Source organism: Mobula hypostoma, chromosome 3, assembly GCF_963921235.1.
Source record: "Mobula hypostoma chromosome 3, sMobHyp1.1, whole genome shotgun sequence".
Taxonomy (NCBI): domain Eukaryota; kingdom Metazoa; phylum Chordata; class Chondrichthyes; order Myliobatiformes; family Myliobatidae; genus Mobula; species Mobula hypostoma.
Window position 1 is genome coordinate 70142546 of NC_086099.1, and position 19292 is coordinate 70161837.

General features: G+C 38.4%; 1 protein-coding gene across 2 annotated transcripts in view; it reads right to left on the minus strand.

Annotated features, from left to right (window-relative positions):
- The window catches only part of wdr19 (WD repeat domain 19), a 111013-nt gene that overhangs the window by 8439 nt on the left and 83282 nt on the right, over positions 1-19292 (minus strand). For both annotated transcript variants that reach the window (XM_063043291.1, XM_063043290.1), the window contains 10 exons: positions 17846-17992; positions 15953-16077; positions 14938-15047; positions 14024-14092; positions 11378-11455; positions 10554-10650; positions 9281-9405; positions 7444-7525; positions 6764-6914; positions 1819-1942 (listed from right to left, as the gene is read on the minus strand). In XM_063043291.1, coding sequence (XP_062899361.1) covers positions 1819-1942; positions 6764-6914; positions 7444-7525; positions 9281-9405; positions 10554-10650; positions 11378-11455; positions 14024-14092; positions 14938-15047; positions 15953-16077; positions 17846-17992 — 1108 coding nt within the window. The remainder of the gene's footprint in view (positions 1-1818; positions 1943-6763; positions 6915-7443; positions 7526-9280; positions 9406-10553; positions 10651-11377; positions 11456-14023; positions 14093-14937; positions 15048-15952; positions 16078-17845; positions 17993-19292) is intronic.

A 19292-nucleotide genomic window follows, 5' to 3' on the forward strand; every position in this document is an offset into this window, starting at 1 on the left:
TAAGTCCATTAAGAAATATGTGATAACAGGACCCTTGGAAAATAGTCAACAATTGTTTGCCCAACCAAATGGGTTTGAGGATCTAACTAGTATAAAGCAAATATGCAGCTGCACAGGAAGGCAAATTCTTTGTTGGCCTTCAAAGCCAGGAGCAAGGATGTTCTGTTGAAATTGTATTGGAGTATAGGGTGCAGTATGAGTCTCCCTGCTGACAGGATGCATTTAAATCTTCACCAGACTAACTCCTAGGATGGCAGGACTGCAGTTTGAGGAGTAAGTAGGCTGACGAGGCTTGTAGCCACTGGAGTTTAGAAGGAAGATGATCACTTTGAAATATACAAATTGCTGATAGGGCTTGGTGAACTGGATGTGGGTACGGTATTTCTACTGGGTTGAGGGTTGGAGAGCAGCGGTCTAGAACAAAGTTGTTGTCTCAGGGCATGGAATAAGAATAAGGACCTAAGAAATAAGAGCAGGAGTCGGCCATCCAGCCCATCGAGCCTGCCCCGCCATTCAATAAGATCACGGCTGATCTGTCTGTAAACTCAGCACCATCTACCTGCCTTTTCCCCATAACCTTTAATTCCCTTTCTATGGAAAAACCTATCCAAGGCATGAGGAAATTTGAGGGTTTGACTTGGCCACAAAAGATGGCGCAGGGCAAGTCACTAAATATTTAAGTAAATGGATAGATTTTGACATGTAAAAATGCATCAAAGTATGCAGGGAAAAAGATGGAATACTATACTGAGCTAAAGCATCAGCCATTTTGCATTGAATTGTATAGCAGGCTTGAATGGTATTGTAAGGGAGAGGAGCAAAATGTATATTTCAAATTTTAGAAACTTAAGATAAAATAATATCCTAATACTGTTGAAAATTTGATTGACAAACTAGAAATCAAGGAGGAATAAATGGGTCATTTCAGGGTGCTAGGCAGTGAATGGTGGGGTACTGCAGTATCCTATACTTGCCCCTGCTGTTCTAAATATCAATAAACAGGAGGGAAAGACTACTATATATCCAAGTTTTCTAATGGCCTTGTACTGGAAGGGATTGAGAGGAAGATACTTTGAGGTACTGTAGTTAGCACAAGTGGGACAATGGGTAAATGTGAAATTTATTCACATTTATGGTAGGAACAAAAAAGGCAGGGCATGTTGATGCCCAAAAGGAACCTGGCTGTTCTTGCAGACCAGTCACTGGAGGGAGATGCAGTTAAGTAGGCAAATGATATGGTGGCAGTTATTGCAAGGGTTTTTGAGTACAGGATAAAAGATGTCTTACTACAACTAGACAGGCTTGATTATAACACCTGGAGTATTTCCTACAGTTTCATTCTTCTTGCCCAAGAAAAGACATTTGCTATGAAGGATGTACAACACACCTTCTCCAGACTGATTACGACAGCCACATTTTTAGATGAGAAGAGATTGTTTTGACTAGGCCTGTATTCTGTAGAGTATCAGATGAATGAGAGGGGATCTCTTGAACCTATATAATTCTGAGAGGATTCAACCAGCTCGATTGAGAATGGTTTTTCTTGGTTGAGAGGACATAAAATATGAAGTCACAGTTTGAGGATGTTGGGTGAAGAGGAAAAGCTGCTCTTTCACAAGTGCAAGGTGCTGCCTCCTTGCACTTATTTTTCCATGTTTATATTTTTGCCAGTCACAATGATCTTCGGTTCTCTGAGCAGCTGATAGCTCTCCTAATTGAGCTGTTCAATTTGGTACTCATGTAAAATGCCATGAAACATTAATTTTAGAAACAGTTTTCCATCTTATTTGAGAATGTTTTCTTTTTTCTAATACTCACTGTAACAATGCAGTAAGGCAGGTTGTTTTTGCAACCTGGACAGAGCAGTTCGCATTCTGGTAACTGAAAAGCACAGTATGGGCACGGTGAGGTAAACTCTTCCACTTCTGATGCATCAGGCCGCCTAGTACAGATTATTAGCAACTTAGTTTTATTTTTCTGCAAAGCTAATTTGTACATATTATAATAATTTAATAGCACCCACACACAGGGCTTCTCCCCTTACAGTGCCTCCAGTTATGATTTTTAATCCCAATTCCATTCAAGGTTACTCATTTACCATGAGCAGTCTCAGGCAGATCCGTATTTGTAGTATTATCTACACAGCTACATGTGGAACAAGCTGTTTAGGATTCTGTTGTGGGGGATGGCTTCCCAGGAGAATGCCACAGACCAGGTTGCTCGCACTAAGCATAGGTCTGTGGTGCAGAAGGGAAAGAGGGAGAAGAGGGGAGCGGTAGTGATAGGGGACTCAATAGTCAGGAGAACAGACAGGAGATTCTGTGGACGTGAACAGGACACCCAAATGGTATTTTGCATCCCAGGTGCTAGGATCAGGGACTTTTGATTGCATCCACAGCATTTTTGGAGGGGGAGGGTGAGCAGCCTGATATCTCGATGCCTGTTGGTACCAATGTCATGGGAAGGAAAAGTAAAGAGGTCTTGAAAAGAGAGTTTAGAGAGCTAGGCATAAAGCAGAGAAGCAGAACCTCCAGGGTAGTGAGTTCTGGATTGCTGCCTGTGCCACGTGCAGTAAGGGTAGAAACAGGATGATTTGGCAGATAATGCATAGCTGGGAAGTTGGTGCAGGGGGCAGGGCTTCAGGTTCTCGGATCATTCGGATCTCTTCTGGGGGAGGTGTGACCTGCACAAAAGCGATGGGTTGTACCTGAATCCGATCTTGTTGCACTGTTACAGATGGTTAGATATGATGTTTTGGCCAGCACTGAATCGTGTCTGAAGGATGGTTGTGGTTGGGAGCTGAGTGTCCGAGGTTAACGTATCGGAGGGCTAGGAAGATAGGCAGAATGGCTCTGCTGGTAAAAACTGCATTGAATCAGTGGAAAGATGTGACATAGGATCAGAAGATGTTGAATCCTTGTGGGTCAAGTTAAGAAACTGTAAGGGTAAAAGGACCCTAATGGCAGTTATATACAGGCCTCCCAACAGTAACTGGGACGTGGACCAGGTTACTGGGAATTGACGGTTATGGAGAAAAGGCAGGTAGGTGGAAATGAGTCCATGGCCAGATCAGCCATGATCTTATTGAATGGCAGAGCAGACTCAATGGCCTACACCTGCTCCTATTTCTTATTTTACCACAGGAAATAGAAAAGGTGTGTCAAAAGGGCAATGTTATGATAGTCATGGGAGATTTCAACAAGCATGTCAATTGGGAAAATCAGGTTGGTAATGGATCTCAAAAGAGTGAGTTTGTTGAATGACTACGAGATCGCTTTTTAGGGCAATTTGTTGTTAAGCTTACTAAGAGATCACCTATATTGGATTGGGTGTTATGTAATGAACTCGAGGTGATTATGGAGCTGAGCTTAAAAGAACCCTTCGGAGGCAGTGATCACAATATGATTGAGTTCAACTTGACCTTTGATAGGAGAAAGTAAAGTCTGATGTAGCAGTATTTCAGTGAAGTAAAGAAATTACAATGGTATGAGTGAGGAGTTGGCTAAAGTAAATTGGAAGGAGATCCTGGCAGGGATGACAGCAGAGCAGCAATGGTGTGAGTTTCTGGGAAAAATAAGGAAGGTGCAGGACCGATGTATTCCAAAAATAAATACTTAAATGGCAAAATAATACAACCGTGGCTGACAAGGGAAGTCAAGGCTAATGTAAAAGCACGCGAGGGCATACAGCAAAACAAAGATTAGTGGGAAGACAGGAGTGGAAAGCTTTAAAAAACCTACAGAGAGCAATTGAAAGAATCATTAGGAGGGAAAAGATGAAATATGAAAGCAAGCTAGCAAATATCAAACTAGATAGTAAAAGCTTTTTCAGGTATGTAAAAAGAATAAGAGATGGGAGTGGCTATAGGACCACTAGAAAATAATGGGGACAAGGAGATGGCAGATGAACTAAATGAGTAATTTTGCATCATTCTTCACTGGAAGATACGAGTAGTGTGCCAGATGTTGAATGGCTTGAGGGAAGAGTAGTACAGTTACTCTTACAAGGGAGAATTTGCTCAAAGCTGGAAGACCTAAAGGTACATACTCAAGGGTTCTGGAAAAAGTAGCGGGACAGACTGTGGCAGCATCTTTTCAAAAATACTGGACTCTGGCATGATGCCAGAGGACTGGAAAATGGAAAATGGCAGATGTCACTCCACAGAAAGGCAGCGGAAAGGAAATTATTGGCCAGTTAGCCTGACCTCAGTGGTTGGGAAGATATTGGAGTCAATTGTTAAGGATGAGGTTATGGAATACTTGGTGACACAGGACAAGATGGGACAAAGTCAGCATAGTTTCCTTCAGGTAAAATCTTGCCTGACGAACCTGTTGGAATTCTTTGAGGTGATTACAAGTAGGATAGAGGATGCAGTAGATATTGTATATTTGGACTTTCAAAAGGCCTTTGACAAAGTGCCACACATGAGGCTACTTACCAAGTTAAGAGCTCATGGTATTACAGGAAATTTACTGGCATGGTCAGAGCAACACTCACAACACGCTGGAGGAACTCAGCAGGTCGGGCAGCATCCGTGGAAAAGATCGGTCGACGTTTCGACCAAGGGTCCCGGCCCGAAACGTTGACTGATCTTTTCCACGGATGCTGCCCGACCTGCTGTGTTCCTCCAGCGTGTTGAGTGTTGCTTTAACCCCAGCATCTGCAGATTATTTTGTGGCATGGTCAGAGCATTGGCTGATTGGTAGTGGGAATAAAAGGATTCTTTTCTGGTTGGCTGCCTATGACCAGTGGTGTTCCGCAGGGTTGGTGTTGGGATCACTACTTTTTATGCTGTAAATCAATGATTTACAAATGTTGTAGATGATGCAATAGATGGCTTTGTTGCCAACTTAGCAGATGCTACAAAGACTGGTGAAGGGGCAGGTCGTGTTGAGGAATCAGGCTGCACAAGGACTTAAGACAGATTAGGAGAATGGGCAAGAAAGTAACAAATGAAATACAATTTTGGAAAATGCATGGTCAAGCACTTTGCATCTCATTTTTGGATTTTCTCCCTATTTAGAAAATAGTCTGCACATTTATTTCTACTACCAAAGGGAGTTGGGCATCCTTGTGCAGAACAACCTAAAGGTTAACTTGCAGATAGGATTGGTGGTGAGGAAGGCAAATACAATGTTAGTATTCATTTCACGGGGTCTAGAAAACAAGAGCAAGGATGTATGCTGACGTTTTATATGGCACTAGTGGGGCCTTATCATATTGTGAACAGTTTTGGGCTCCTTATCTAAGAAAAGATGTGCTAGCATTGGAGGGGGTTCAGAGGAGAAGCACAAGGATGATTCTGGGAACGAAAGGGTTATCATATGAGGAATATTTGATATCTCTGGGTCTGTACTTGCTGGAATTTAGAAGATGAGGGAGGATCTCACTGAAACTGTTCTAATGTTGAAAGGGGTTGACAGAGTAGATGTAGAAAGGATCCCCCATGGTGGGGGGAGTCTAGGACAAGCGAGCACAGCCTCAGGATAGTGGAATGTCTATTTAAAACAGATGTGGAGAAATTTTCTTTAGCCACAGGGTGGTGAATTTATGGAACGTTACCATAGGCAGTTGTGGAGGCCAGGGGCGTTGGGTGTATTTAAGGCAGAGCTTGATAGGTTCTTGATTGGACATGGCATCAAAGGTTACAGGGAGAAGACCAAGGAGTGGAGCTGAGGAGGGGAGGAAAGGATCAGCCATGATTGAATGGCAGAGCAGACCTTAAAAGAGGGAAACAAAAAAAAGTTTGGAAATCTGAAATAAAAACAAAATGATAGAAATGTCCTCAAAACTATTAAGTCTTTTAATAGATACTGTCCAACCTGCATATTAACAGTATTTTTAATGTAGGAAAGCAAATGTATGCAGATATATTAATGTGAAAATCACATCATCAGCTCACTATAATACATCCATGCTATTGTTAATTAGTTTACCCTCCCGCCCCCAACAGACAAGATTGTGAGACAGTGCGCAGTACAAATTATATCTTTTTTAAAAAAATTCAAGCATTGCTATATTTCCCCCTCTCACTAGAAAAATTAATTTGGCTTTGTAAATTATGCAACTATGACAAAATTTGATGGATAATAACCCTGTGGCTTAGTTAAAGAAAATTGGATTTCCTTGTTTATGATTTGTCTACAGGTTGTCGGTGTTCACTACAAATTAACTATACTTCAAAAAACATTTAGTAGGTTATGTTTTGGGCTTTCCTGAACATGAAGGGCACTATGTGATGCAAATGCACCATCTTCAATGAAAGCAGAAACAGTACGTCTCCAATTGGAACTGTTTCTTAAATTAACTGACTTCCTTAATGCTAGCTTGGTCACTAAGATTTTAATTATTTTGTCACTAAATTATGGACAGTGTTTTCCTGTTCCAGGCAGTAACTTTGTAGGATGAAATCTGTTAGGACAAGTTTGCATCAATTTTTGCAGAAGTATTGTTTTAGCTTATTTGTAAATCTAAGCATGTAGTTTGGAATTTATTGACTCTTTATCTCTCCGACTATTTCAGTATCAGTGAATCTAGTCATAGCACTTTCAAAAATGCAGCTAAACACCAGTAGAGAATCAGCTTCTCAAGCTGAGGATTTTATCTGCACTTGTAATCACTGTAAGCTGTATGTCTCGCTAAGTATCTCCAGATATTTTTAACGTAGTTCTCAGAAAATGTGTTCCACCAGATGCCATGATTTAACACAAGTGTGAATATCAATATATTACATTTTTCCAAGTGCTTTCAAACAAATGCTTACCTAACCATAGCCTCTATTTTCTTTTTATACTTTGCATCAATTTTGTTTCTGTACTCTGGCCTCATCAGCATTGCAGCGAAGCTAAATGCAGAGTTCCTCAATCCTGCTCGGTGACATTCAATTACTGTTGATGTCAGAATCGGTACGATATCTGCCAGAAAGATTAGCATATGAACAATGCAGTAAATAATTGCTTTGTGATTTTGATAATGCTGTGGAGACTGTGCAGTGAATTTACAGAATCCAAATCAGAATCTTTAAAACTAGTTTCACTATTCAATCACATTAACATTGTCAGTAAAGGCAAATTGTTAGCAATACTTGAAGCAGTATGGGACCAAACATAGTATGTGATCTTTGCTTCACTGAAGATTTGTGGCTTTGTGGTGAGGATTTGGAAAAGAAGATGCAGAAGGAAAGGGTATAGGTTCTACCATGCTTAACCTACTGGATTTTTAAAAAGAGTTAAAAAAAAAAATTAACCATTGACTTTAACATTTTTGCACTACTTGGCATACTTATAGCCACTTAGGAAAAGCACAGGGAATATATCCCAATAATTTTGAGTTTGACAAACTTGGACCCTGTTGAATGACCCTAATGAAGTAGGATTAAATTTTTGTGAAATCATGCAATTTGACAATCCTTTAAATCCAAGAACGTTCACACTGGATACTTACGAGATGGAAACTTGCTGATGTTATTTGCAACTCTAATGAGCATCCTTGCCCCTTTCATATGGTCCCCACGCTTCACATGAGTCTAAAAAGAAAATACCCCATTGAAGCAATCTCTACTAAATGTTTAAGTTGTGTTTTTCAAGAAATGAGCCACCACCTACATTACAATTTTCCTAATTCATCTGCTTCAATGACTGTTTGACTAGGCTTTTCAATTGTGTGGCCACCAGAGAGCACAATTTCCGCAGCAATTTTCTCCTTCATCGAAGGGGGAAAAGTTCACATAATGTACCCTGGGACTGTTAAACACAACAGAAGTATTGTATCAGTTTATTCTCAACTGTATCCATTTTTGATATTGGGTAATTTGAAGGTCTGTGGATTGTTCTATTTATAATTGGGGTAATTGCTCTTACAGTTAACAGCACATTGCCACTACTCTTCGAAGGGCAATTATGGGTGAACATTAAATACTGTCGTCAGTGACATCCTTTCGGGGTTGCTGGATTAGGGAAGTACAGCACAAACCATTTAAACTGTCTCCTCCCATCGATCTGCACTCCATATCCCTACTATCCATATACCTATCCAATCTTTTCTTAAATGTTGAAATCGATCTTGCATGGACCACTTGGGCTGGCAGCTCAATCCATACTCTCAAACCCCTTTGAGTTTCCCCTCATGCGCTCCTTAAACTTCTCATCTTACACCCTTAAGTCATGACCTCTGCTGTAGCTCCGCCCAGCCTCTGTGGGAAAAGCCTGCTTGCTCTTACCTGATTTATATTCCTCATAATTATGTATACCTCAACCAAATCTCCTCTCAATCTTCTACTTTCTAAAGAAGACATTCCTAACTTATTCAATCTTTTCTTGTAACTCAGGATCTCCAGACCCAGCAACATCCTTGTAAATTTTCTCTGTACTCTTTCAACCTTACATCTTTCCTGTAGGTAGATGACCAAAGCTGCACACAATACTCTAAATTAGGCCTCATCAACGTCGCTCCTGATCTCTGGCACACTGCTAGTGTCTTCCACAATGAAGACAGATGGAAAGTACCCATTAAGTTCATCTGCCATTTCTTTGTCCCCCATTACTTCCTCACCAGCATCATTTAAGATCTCCCCCATCTGTTTTGGCTCCACACATTCTTGTCTTCCACAGGATCAATCTTGTACCTTGCAATCATTTTGCTCTTAATATACCTTGAAAACCCTTCTCCTTGTCTGCTAGAATAACTTAATACCTTCTTTTAGCCTTACTCATTTCTTTATAAGTATTCTCTTGCATTTCTTATACTCCATAAACACCTCATTTGTTCCTACTTGCCTATATCTGCAATGCACCTCTTTTTTTTCTTAACCAGGGCCTCAATGTTCCTTGAAAACCAAGATTCCCTACACTTATCTTTACCTTTTTAGTCTAACAGGCACTTACAAGCTTTGTACTCTCAGCATTTTTTTTCTGAAAGCCCCCCCACTTTCTAAGTACACCTTTACCAGAAAACAGCCTGTCCCAATCCACACTTGCCAGATCAATTCTGATGCCATCAAAATTGACCTTTCTCCAATTTAGAATCTCAACCTGTGGACCTGATCTATCTCTTTGCATATTTAGTTGGAAACTAATAGAATTGTTTAAAAAAAAATACTACTGAGATACTAAAAGCTGCTCTACCCAGTGTATGTTAAATATAAGAGCACGAAACATTAGAAATGACTGATTTGGGATAGTAATGTAAAGCACGTAGATACTTTCAAACTAAGTGTCTAGTAAACATGTAATATCAAGGTCTTAAGGCATAAATCATTCATACACAGGTTTTGGCCTCCTACCTTTACCAGGATGTAGCTGTGCAGAATCATAAGGTTTGTTACCATTTCTGAAGGGATTTTGATCTTCTGTGCTTTAAGCTCTGTGTACATACTAAAAAGCACATCATGTGCATTCCTATAATTTCCTGGAACAAAAAACTCATACAGTAAGTTTCACTAACTTTTCTGTATCTTCATGTGCATTAAATTTACTGACACAAAGTACCACTAACATGTTGGGGTATTAATCTAATTGCTCTTGGAATTATAAAGTTAATAGAAAAAAAGTTTCTAAGTCTAGTCATGGATATTTGTTGCAGCTAATTTTCAAGAAGCAAGATTTTTAAAAAAGCTGCAGACATTTATAAGTTAAAAAGTGTGAGTACCAAATTATCACAATTCCTCAAAAGGCAATTCCTCTTGGATTTCACTATGTTATCCTTTTCAAAAATATGCTTAAGGCTGCTATTTTGGTAGACTAATGTGGTAGTGTGCAGAGTAACTTCAACAACCTGTTACTATTTCCCAATATTATCTTATGTAACTTGAGAACAACTTGCATATTTAGATACGGAAATATTAAAATCCTGAGTTGCAGTCAGAAATTCACTGCTGGGTGGTGAACTAGATGCAATGCTAAGTTCAACACTGGGTTGGATAGTACACTTCTGTATGGATGTATCAAAAATTACATGATAAATATTGTTAGTTAACAGCCTTAAGACAGGGGAGACTATTTAGGTACACAGAGGCTGCTGTCAAGAAGTACTCCTAGTAGTTTCTGCCAAGACAACCGCCAGAGGTTACAGCAATTTTTTTTCCAAACGAGGTCAGTTGCAAGCTTGCAACGGCCAATGCTGACCACTACATGCCATTCTCAGCATTATTTGTTGATATAGTTTCAATAATTTGGTCCATTACTGTACAAGTACATTTTTCTTAACATCACAAAAGCATTTATTATACACCCTGTATACTTTAAAATTATTTCAGAATGAATGTGGCATTGTGCTGATTTTTTAAAAAAAATCAGATTATCACAAGAGATTATAAAAAATTACTTAATGTACCAAGCTTTGGCCTCTCCAAATATCTTCTCTTTGCATTCATAAACTTGACTTGTTTACTTTTGAGGCTACTGCAGAATAACAATGCATTTACCAGCTGTGTTAATTGTAGAATATTACTTTTATATCACTGTTTTTGCAAATGATATCCTAAAAAAAAACGGTTCTTCTCAAAAGTTTAAAATAAAAGGAGCTTTTCTTAATAGCTCTTCTATAGATGATCATACCTGCACATTGTTCTTCCCTGGCTATTATTATTGCTGTTCTGGCTGCCTCCTGATAGTGCTTTAATGCCATATACAGGCGGAAAAGATACTTTGCATCCTGCATTAGGAGAGTTGGGCATGGAGGGGGTAGCAAAAACAGCATTAAAATGCATTGATTCCTTTTTAAAAAAATTAACAACATCTGCATATAATATTTCTATAAAACCCATTTTTGATGCTGGCTTGATTTTTGGCTTATTGATACAGTTCTATAAAAATGCTACATAAGCATACACAAAATTTGCATCTTACCATCTCTTTGCCTTAAACCTGATATTGATGAATAAAAATTTAATAAAACAGAATTTGGCTTTGTCTTGATCAGAATGCCGAGTCAGAACTACCACATAGCTTACACAAGGAAATAATTTTTATTCATTACTTATATTTTGACAATTTTTTTCATAGAAAACAAAGTACTCAATGTTGCAATCAGAAATGCAGAAGTGAATACAAAATAATGATTTTACTTGAACCATTATCTGCTTAAAGATTAATCTAATCGCTTAATTAAACGAAGAACTATACTTTTTAAGGATAATGGGGAGAAAAATATGGCTTTGTTGCTTGCATGCATCAAATCCATGATAGAGCAATTTTTCTACTTAATGTAAATGGCATTGCAACAACGTAGTGGATACAATATAAAAGCAGTGTTATATAGCTTGAAATAATTCAACACTGAATATACTGTATTTCTCAAATACATAAAGGAATTTGCATTAGATAAAAAATATAGCATGCAAATTAAATAGCTACCACTATAATAGAGAATCAAGAGTTACCTTTGGCATTCCGTCACCTTCGCCCATTAAATAATCTATCAGTTGATTAGTTAGAACTTCATCCTTGGCTTGTCCAACCTTTAAACATCAAATAAACTTTGAAAATAGCTTTTTACCTTTACAGCAGTAGAGATTTGTAAAAGATTAGCTTTATTTGTCACGTACATTGAAACATACAGTGAAATATGTCATTTGTGTCAGTGACCAACACAGTGCAAGGATGTGCTGGGGACAGCCCGCAAGTGTCACCACGTTTTGGGCTCTAACATGACATGCATGACTGACTTAACCCTAACCCTAACCTGTATGTCTTTGGAATGTGGGAGGAAACCCATCACAGACAGCAGAGGGATTTGGCTTTTTGGGGTGTGCAGTACACAGATGCTCCCTTTACTAGCAGAGAGAATAAATATATATCCAATATGCAGAATTGTTTGATTTTTTTGGGAGAAGTTTCTGTTTTGTAGAGAATTTCATCTGATTATTATAAGAAGAGAATTACTGCAGAATGAAATGTCATTCTCAACAAAGTATTCTTACATAGTGGGTAGGGAACAGATTAGCAGGGAGGTTGGTCATGGCCAGAACCTGGATCCGCTGCGATTTGTCTATGCCACAATAGGTCTACAGTGGATGCAAGCTCACTGGCTCGCCACTTATCCTTGGACCACCTGGACACCTTTAGGCTCCTGTTTATTGATGACAGCTTGTTCAACACCATCATACTTTCAGTTTGAAACAACAAACTCCAAAACTGGGCCTCTGTACCTCCGTCTGAAACTGGATCCTTGACTTTCTCAGCAGGAGACCAGAGTCAGTGTGTAGTGGAAATAACATCTCCTCCTCGCTGACAATCAACACTGAAAGATGCATTCTTAATGCACCGCTCTATTCTCTCTACACCCACAGCCATGTGGCTAAGCACAGCCCAAACGCCATCTATAAATCTGCTGATGACAATAATTGTTGGCAGAATTTCAGATGGTGCTGATGGGGTATACAGGAGTGAGGTAGGTCAGCTGGTTGAGTGGTGTCATAACAGCAACCTCGCACTCAACATCAGTAAAACAATGGAATTGATCATGGACTTCAGGAAGGGAAAGGCATCATCAGTGGAAAAGGTGAGCAGTTTCAAGTTTTTGGGTGTCAGCATCTCTGAAGATCTATCATGGGCCCAACATATTGATGCGACTACAAAGAAGATACGATAGTGGCTATATTTCATCAGAAGTTTGAGGAGACTTGGTGTGACACCAAAGTCTCTCACAAATTTCTACAAATAGTTGCATCACCATATGGTATGGAGGGGCAACTGCACGGGATTGGAAAAAGGTGCAGAAAGTTGCAAACTCAGCCACCTCCATCATGGGCACTTGCTTCCCTGATCTTCAAAAGGCAATGCTTCAAAAAGGCGGCATCCATCAATAAGGTCCCCTATTACCTTATACTTTTATTGTCGCCAAACAATTGATACTAGAACATACAATCATCACAGCAATATTTGATTCTGTGCTTCCCACACCCTGGATTACAAATATTAAATATTAAAAATATTAAAATAGTAAAAATTAGTAAATATTAAAAATTTAAATCATAAATAGAAAAATGGAAAGTAAGGTAGTGCAAAAAAACCAAGAGGCAGGTCCAGATATTTGGAGGGTATGGCCCAGATCCGGGTCAGGATCCATTATAGGGGAGAATAGGTCCCCTATTACCCAGGCCTGCCCTCTTATTATTATCAAGGAGAAGGCACAGGAGCCTTAAGACACACACTCAATGCTTTAGGAACAGCTTCCTCCCCTCTGCTATCAGATTTCTGAATGGACAATGAACCCACGGACAGTATCCCATATTTTTGCTCTCTTTCAACACTACTTATTTAATTTTAAATTTCAAAAAATATTTCTTAACGTACTTATAGTTTTTTAAATTATGTATTGTAAAGTACTACTGCCACAAAACAACAAATTTCACGACCTATGCCAGTGATATTAAACCTGAATCTGATTCAGTAGAGTGTCTCTCCAGATTATCCAATGTCTGCCATGTTATATACTGACTCACAAACAGCTGTACAGCCCTAAGAATAATTTAGGAGGATGTTAATTATTGCAGTCAGAAATTTTTCATATAATTGCATTACTGTAGCATTCAAAACCTTGTCATAAAAATGCTTGTTCTCTGATAAAATTATAATCACTTAGAACAGCTGGAATGTCTGCCCATTTCAAATTGGGAACTGCAAATTCAATGAGGATAGACATCAGTACCTTGCAGACCGCAGGAAGAGCTTGTCAAAGAACTGATGCAGCATTTCAAATTCCAAAGATTAGGAAAGAGACAATGAATAAATAGGAATTGCAACTTCCCAAGAAGGAAGTCTCATTAATTTCATGTTTAAGTTCTAGAACATCATGATCCATAAAGGTGGACATACTGTAGATTTCTCTATACTTCCTTGAACACTCCACTCCTCATTGGTGGGGAAAGGAAATATGAAGACATCTCAGACATTTCACACCATTATTCAAGTTGCTACATTTTTTCCCCTTCTAATTTAGTTGTAAAATTGCTGTGTTCCTTTACAATGTCGAGCAACAACCTTTGATTCATCCCTTGCTACGAAATACAATTAACAGCTCTTACTGCTTCAATAGCCATCTCAATGGCCTGGCCATCTTCACACACTGGACATTTCAACAGGTGTTTCAATGCCTATTGAATAAAATTTAATAGAATAAAATCAGTCATTTAAAGTAATTTAATCCTTTAAATATTGGAGTAAAACATTTTGAATGGCACTTTTAATGTACTAAAATAAGCTTCAGGGAAAGAATTCTCAGGTAGTTACACCTTTTTATTTCATTAACTCTTATGTGTCATCTTTTACATCACAGATTCAATTGAACGAAGCACAACCTCCCCTTTACAAATTAATGCGCCAACTCTCAAGCTTTCTAGATTCATACTGATTTGGGCATTCAGATTTTAACACAACTGAGGTATGCTGATCTGATCCACATTTATTTCCCGTATTCTTGAACACTGAAATATTTGTCATTCAGCCTTCAGTGGTTTGGAATGATTTTCAATTGCACAGATTGAGATTTGTACTTTATTAATTTAATTAGAATCCAGCATTCAAGGCTGCTTTTCTAATGATAAAGTTGTTCATTACAGTTAGAGTCCTTTGGCCCACTTTGTTCATGCCCATGTTTTTGCCACCTTTGCGAAACCTGTTCTCCACATTAGGACTGTATTGTCTTATGCCTCACCTATTCAATTGCATTTCTAAATCTCTTAAATGTAATGATTGTATCTGATTCCACTATTCCAGCAAGAAATTCCCCTCAAATGCCCCTTTAAATATCCTGCCTGTAAACTTCAACCAGTGCCTTTTTGATCTTGTTAAAAAGACTCCATCTATCTATCCTATCTATGCTTTTCTTATAATTTTTTATATATTTTTTATCCGATTTCTCCTCTCTTACCCATTTCGGTAATAGCCATCTCAAATCTGGTCAAGGAAGAGAAAGCAGAACAAACTTTTGTGTACTTACTCGTGCATACTGACCACAAAGCATGAAGAATTTTCCAGCAAGGAATTGTTTCTTTTCACCTTCAAAATACAATGCAATACTCTGATAGTCTTCATTATTGGCATCAGGACCTACAGGAGAGGATATATAACATTACACATTGGAATCTAAACAAACTATTTAACCTTCCAAACTGCAGTAAATTCTTTCAGTTTAAAAAATAATTACATCTTTCAAGAAAAAGAAAACTTTGGCATGTCTACACTGCGTGGATCAGATTAGCCTTGGGAACAACTTCAGCCAAGGTGAAGAGAGAGAGGCATAGAAACCAGAGTCAGGTTCTCTGCAATAAGAATTCTTTACCTAGGAAAAAAGTTGTTGAAGATCCTGGATGAAACTACTAAGCACCAGAACAACCGTTTCTTGAAACAAATCAGTAACCCATAGGTAAAGGTTGTAATAAAACTGGAGGATAAACAGCTGGTAGAAAACCAAAAGATGGAGAAAATAAAAAAAGGGGGAAAATAAAAATTCTTTGTTATAGTATAAAGTATTATTTAGTGTGTCATGTATAGTTAATCTGTGCCTCAGACCAGTTAGTATTGGGTAAGCATTCTGATCAACAGCCCAAACTTGTTTTGAAATACAATTTATCCAGTAAAATACCAATCCTTAAGCTTATCAATGCTATTAAGTAAGAGTAGATTGAAAATAAATGTGAAAGGAACTTGAATAGCTTTCAGCAGGTGTGTGTAAATGAACGTCTGACAAAACTTAAGAGCTTGATTCAAATGCGGTCAGGACAAGACACAAAGGTAAAATACTGTGAAGACTGGACATCTGAAATCAAAAACAAAAACAGCTTGGTAGGTCTGCGAGTATATGTGAAGAAAGAATAATCCAACATATTAGAATCAAACAGCACAGAAACAGGCCCTGGGCACACCTTGTTGATGCCAACCATCAAGTACCTACAGTATCTATACAATTCCCATTGCCAGCAGTTGGTACAGCTTTCTCCCAAATATAGGCTTACCAATGATGTCTGCATAAACTTCCATCTGATTATGTTGCTGTGCAAGGCGAAAGGCTTCGTCATTACATTTAGACATCACCAGGAACTGGATGGCAGAGCCATAATCACCAAGATGCAGGAAGAATCTAAAACAAAAGTTCAAAGTAAATTTATTATCGAAGTACATGTATGTCACCATATACAACTCAGATTCATATTCTCGCAGGCATGGTCAATAAATCCATAATTGAATAATTTAACTGCACCAACTTAAGCATTCAACCAGTGTGCAAAAGTCAACAAACTGCAAATACAAAGACAGGAAAAAAATATAAATAAGCAGTAAATATTGGAACATAAGATGAGGAGTCCTTGAAGGTGTGTCCATAGGTTGTGGGAACATTTCAATGATGAAGCAAGTGAAGTTTGAATAAAGTTATCCCCTTTGGTTCAAGAGCCTGATGGTTGAGGGGTAATAACTGTTCGTGAACCCTGATGGTGTGAGTCCAGATGCTCCTGTACCTTTCTGATGGCAGAAGTGAGAAGAAAACATGTTCTGGATGGTGGGAGTCCCTGATGATGGATGCTGCTTTCCTGTGACAATGCTCCATGTAGATGTGCTCAATGGTGGGGAGAGTTTTATCCGTGATGGGCTGAGCCGTATCCACTACTTTTTGTAGAATTTTCTATTCAAGGGCATTAGTGTTTTCATACCAGGCTGTGATGCAGCCAGTCAATATACTCTCTCCACACATCTATAGAAGTTTGTAAAGTTTTAGATGTCATGGTGAATCTCTGCAAACTTCTAAGAAAGTAGAATCACTGCCGTGCTTTCTTCGGTCGTCCAAAATAGTGACACTGAGGAATGTAAAGTTGTTAGCCCTCTCTACCTCTGAACTTCCAATGAAGTCTGGCTCATGGACCTCCAGCTTCCTCCTTCTGAAGTGAGTAATTAGCTCTTTGGTCTTGCTGACATTAAGTAAAAAAAAACCTAGTGCTTGAGTAAGTTGTTGTTGTGGCACCACTCAGCCAGATTTTCAGTCTCCCTCCCATATGCTGACACATCACCACCTTTGACTCAGCCTATGGCAGTGGTGTTGTCAGCAAACTTGAATATGGCGTTGAAACTGTACTTCGCCACACAGTCATAAGTGTAAATCGAGTAGAGCAGAGTAAGCACACAGCCTTGAGATGCACTATGCTGATGGAGATTGCGGAGGAGATGTTGTTGCCAATCTGAACTGACTGTGGTCTCCAAGTGAGGAAATAAAGGAGCCAATTGCACAAAGAAGTGTTGACGCCAAGATCTTGAAAACTCTCTTTATAAGACAGTGCCTTGTGTATAACACTAATGAGCAAGCTAATTTTTTAAACAAGCTTAAGTTTTTGTTAATTTAATATCAAAGTTCTAAAGTTAATACAGTACAATGTACAATTGGTTAACAATTAAAAGAGCAATCAGAAATAGATTAGTTAGTATTTACATTATATCGCTTGCATTCTGAGAATGTTCCCATTAAATAAACTAAAGAATTAATTGATCTATTTTGCATAGGTTGATGCAACGAAGAATCTGGACAAAGAAATCTGAAAAATTTGTACAATGTTTTGACTTTTTTTTATAGTTGACTAGGGAGGTGGACACAGAGTCTTGTCAAACCATCTGACTTAAAGGATGACATTTCTGACCATACAATACAAATGTACCTTTATTTCATCAAGTTGCTGAGACTGGATAGCCAAGCTTAGCAATACTGCTAGAGTCCATATCCTCAAAGACCTTATTGTTTCTATAGAAACAAAGCGATTTTGTATGCAGTGACTAAACTTTTTTATTTTATCTCTATCAGGTCACACTAGTCCAAAATTTGTACATATGTAGGTAATTTTAGTTAATTAAATCAGATGCCATACCTAGCTACCATTTTGGCTCCATCAATTGACTGGGTTTCACGGATGATACGAACAGCTTCTTCTGGATTACTGAGATGATCCAACTGAATTCGAATTACATTGTCCCAGTCTTTGGCATTTTCATAAGCTGTTGCAGCTTCTTTATATCTAAAAGTGCACAAGAATGCCGTTCAATTATAAATTCCCAAAATACGACATAGTCTTGGCAGTGAAGAGTAGGTATTAAACTATTTAACACTAGTTCTATACAATAATTATTATTCCCATGATATCAAAAATAGATAAGAGAGTTTACAGTGCAAGCTTTTTGAAATGTGGGGAGGGGTAGAAAGGAAGTCATATCCAGAGTATGGATATTGATACTAAGTACGGCTACTCCAGTCCTGAAGAAGGGTCTCTACCTGAAACATCAACTGTTTATTGATTTCCATGGATGCAGCCTGACCTGCTAAGTTCCTCCAACATTTTGTGTGTGTTGCTTTGGATTTCAAGCATCTGCAGAATTTCTTCTGTTGATGGATACTGCCGTTCTCTCTTTAACCCAGAGGGTTTCCTGCAACTGGGGACACATGACCTAGAAAACTTGCTGAAATAGAGGCACACTATTCCCTGAAGGTTTCAACAACCAACCCATAACCGTTTAGTAAGTCAATTCCTGCCCAGCCCATTCTGAATCTGCAGTTGGATAAGTTTGAAACGACTTGGGAAGATTTTTGAAATATGATCTTACCACCTGCTATAAAGTACTAATTTTGAGGTTCAGAATTCAGAATACCATATATCAGAATGAAATAAGTGCTGATATAATTAGACAGCTTGGCTACAGTCATAATGTAGTGTAATTGAGTACAAACTAAATATTTACGTAGTATTTCTAACCGTTCATGGAATGGTGGAACAACCTGGATATCAGCAGATTATTCCATTAATTAACAGCTCACATTAAAATTTAATCAGAAGTATAATTTGGAAATGTTAAATTAGCATTATTAAATCATTTAAACAGTACTTTATATTAAAATGTAAATTGCTCATTAGGACACATCAGTCAATTGTATTAAGAAGGTAGTTTTAAGAAGCTTGACTAAGAAAGTGGAGATTGGAAATCATAGAAATTTGCGCCACAGAGGAGGCTGCATAGCCCATCGTCTACATGCTAAGTAATGTGCTGAAACTTACAGAGGGACCTGATGTTAAATGCAACAATATTGTCTTTTCTAACTCCAATATTTTGGCATTCCACACAACAGGAGACGTATTTACATTGGACAAGGCTATTTACCAGTTAAACTGTAAGAACACTTAAAATATGGAACTTCACTTCCTCGACAGGCAATAGATGCTGGTCAATTCAAGTTCTCAAGGTACTAATATATTTTTTGTTAGTCAATGGTATTAAGGAATAGGAAGAAAAGGCAAACAAATTGAAATGAACCTTTATACCCAA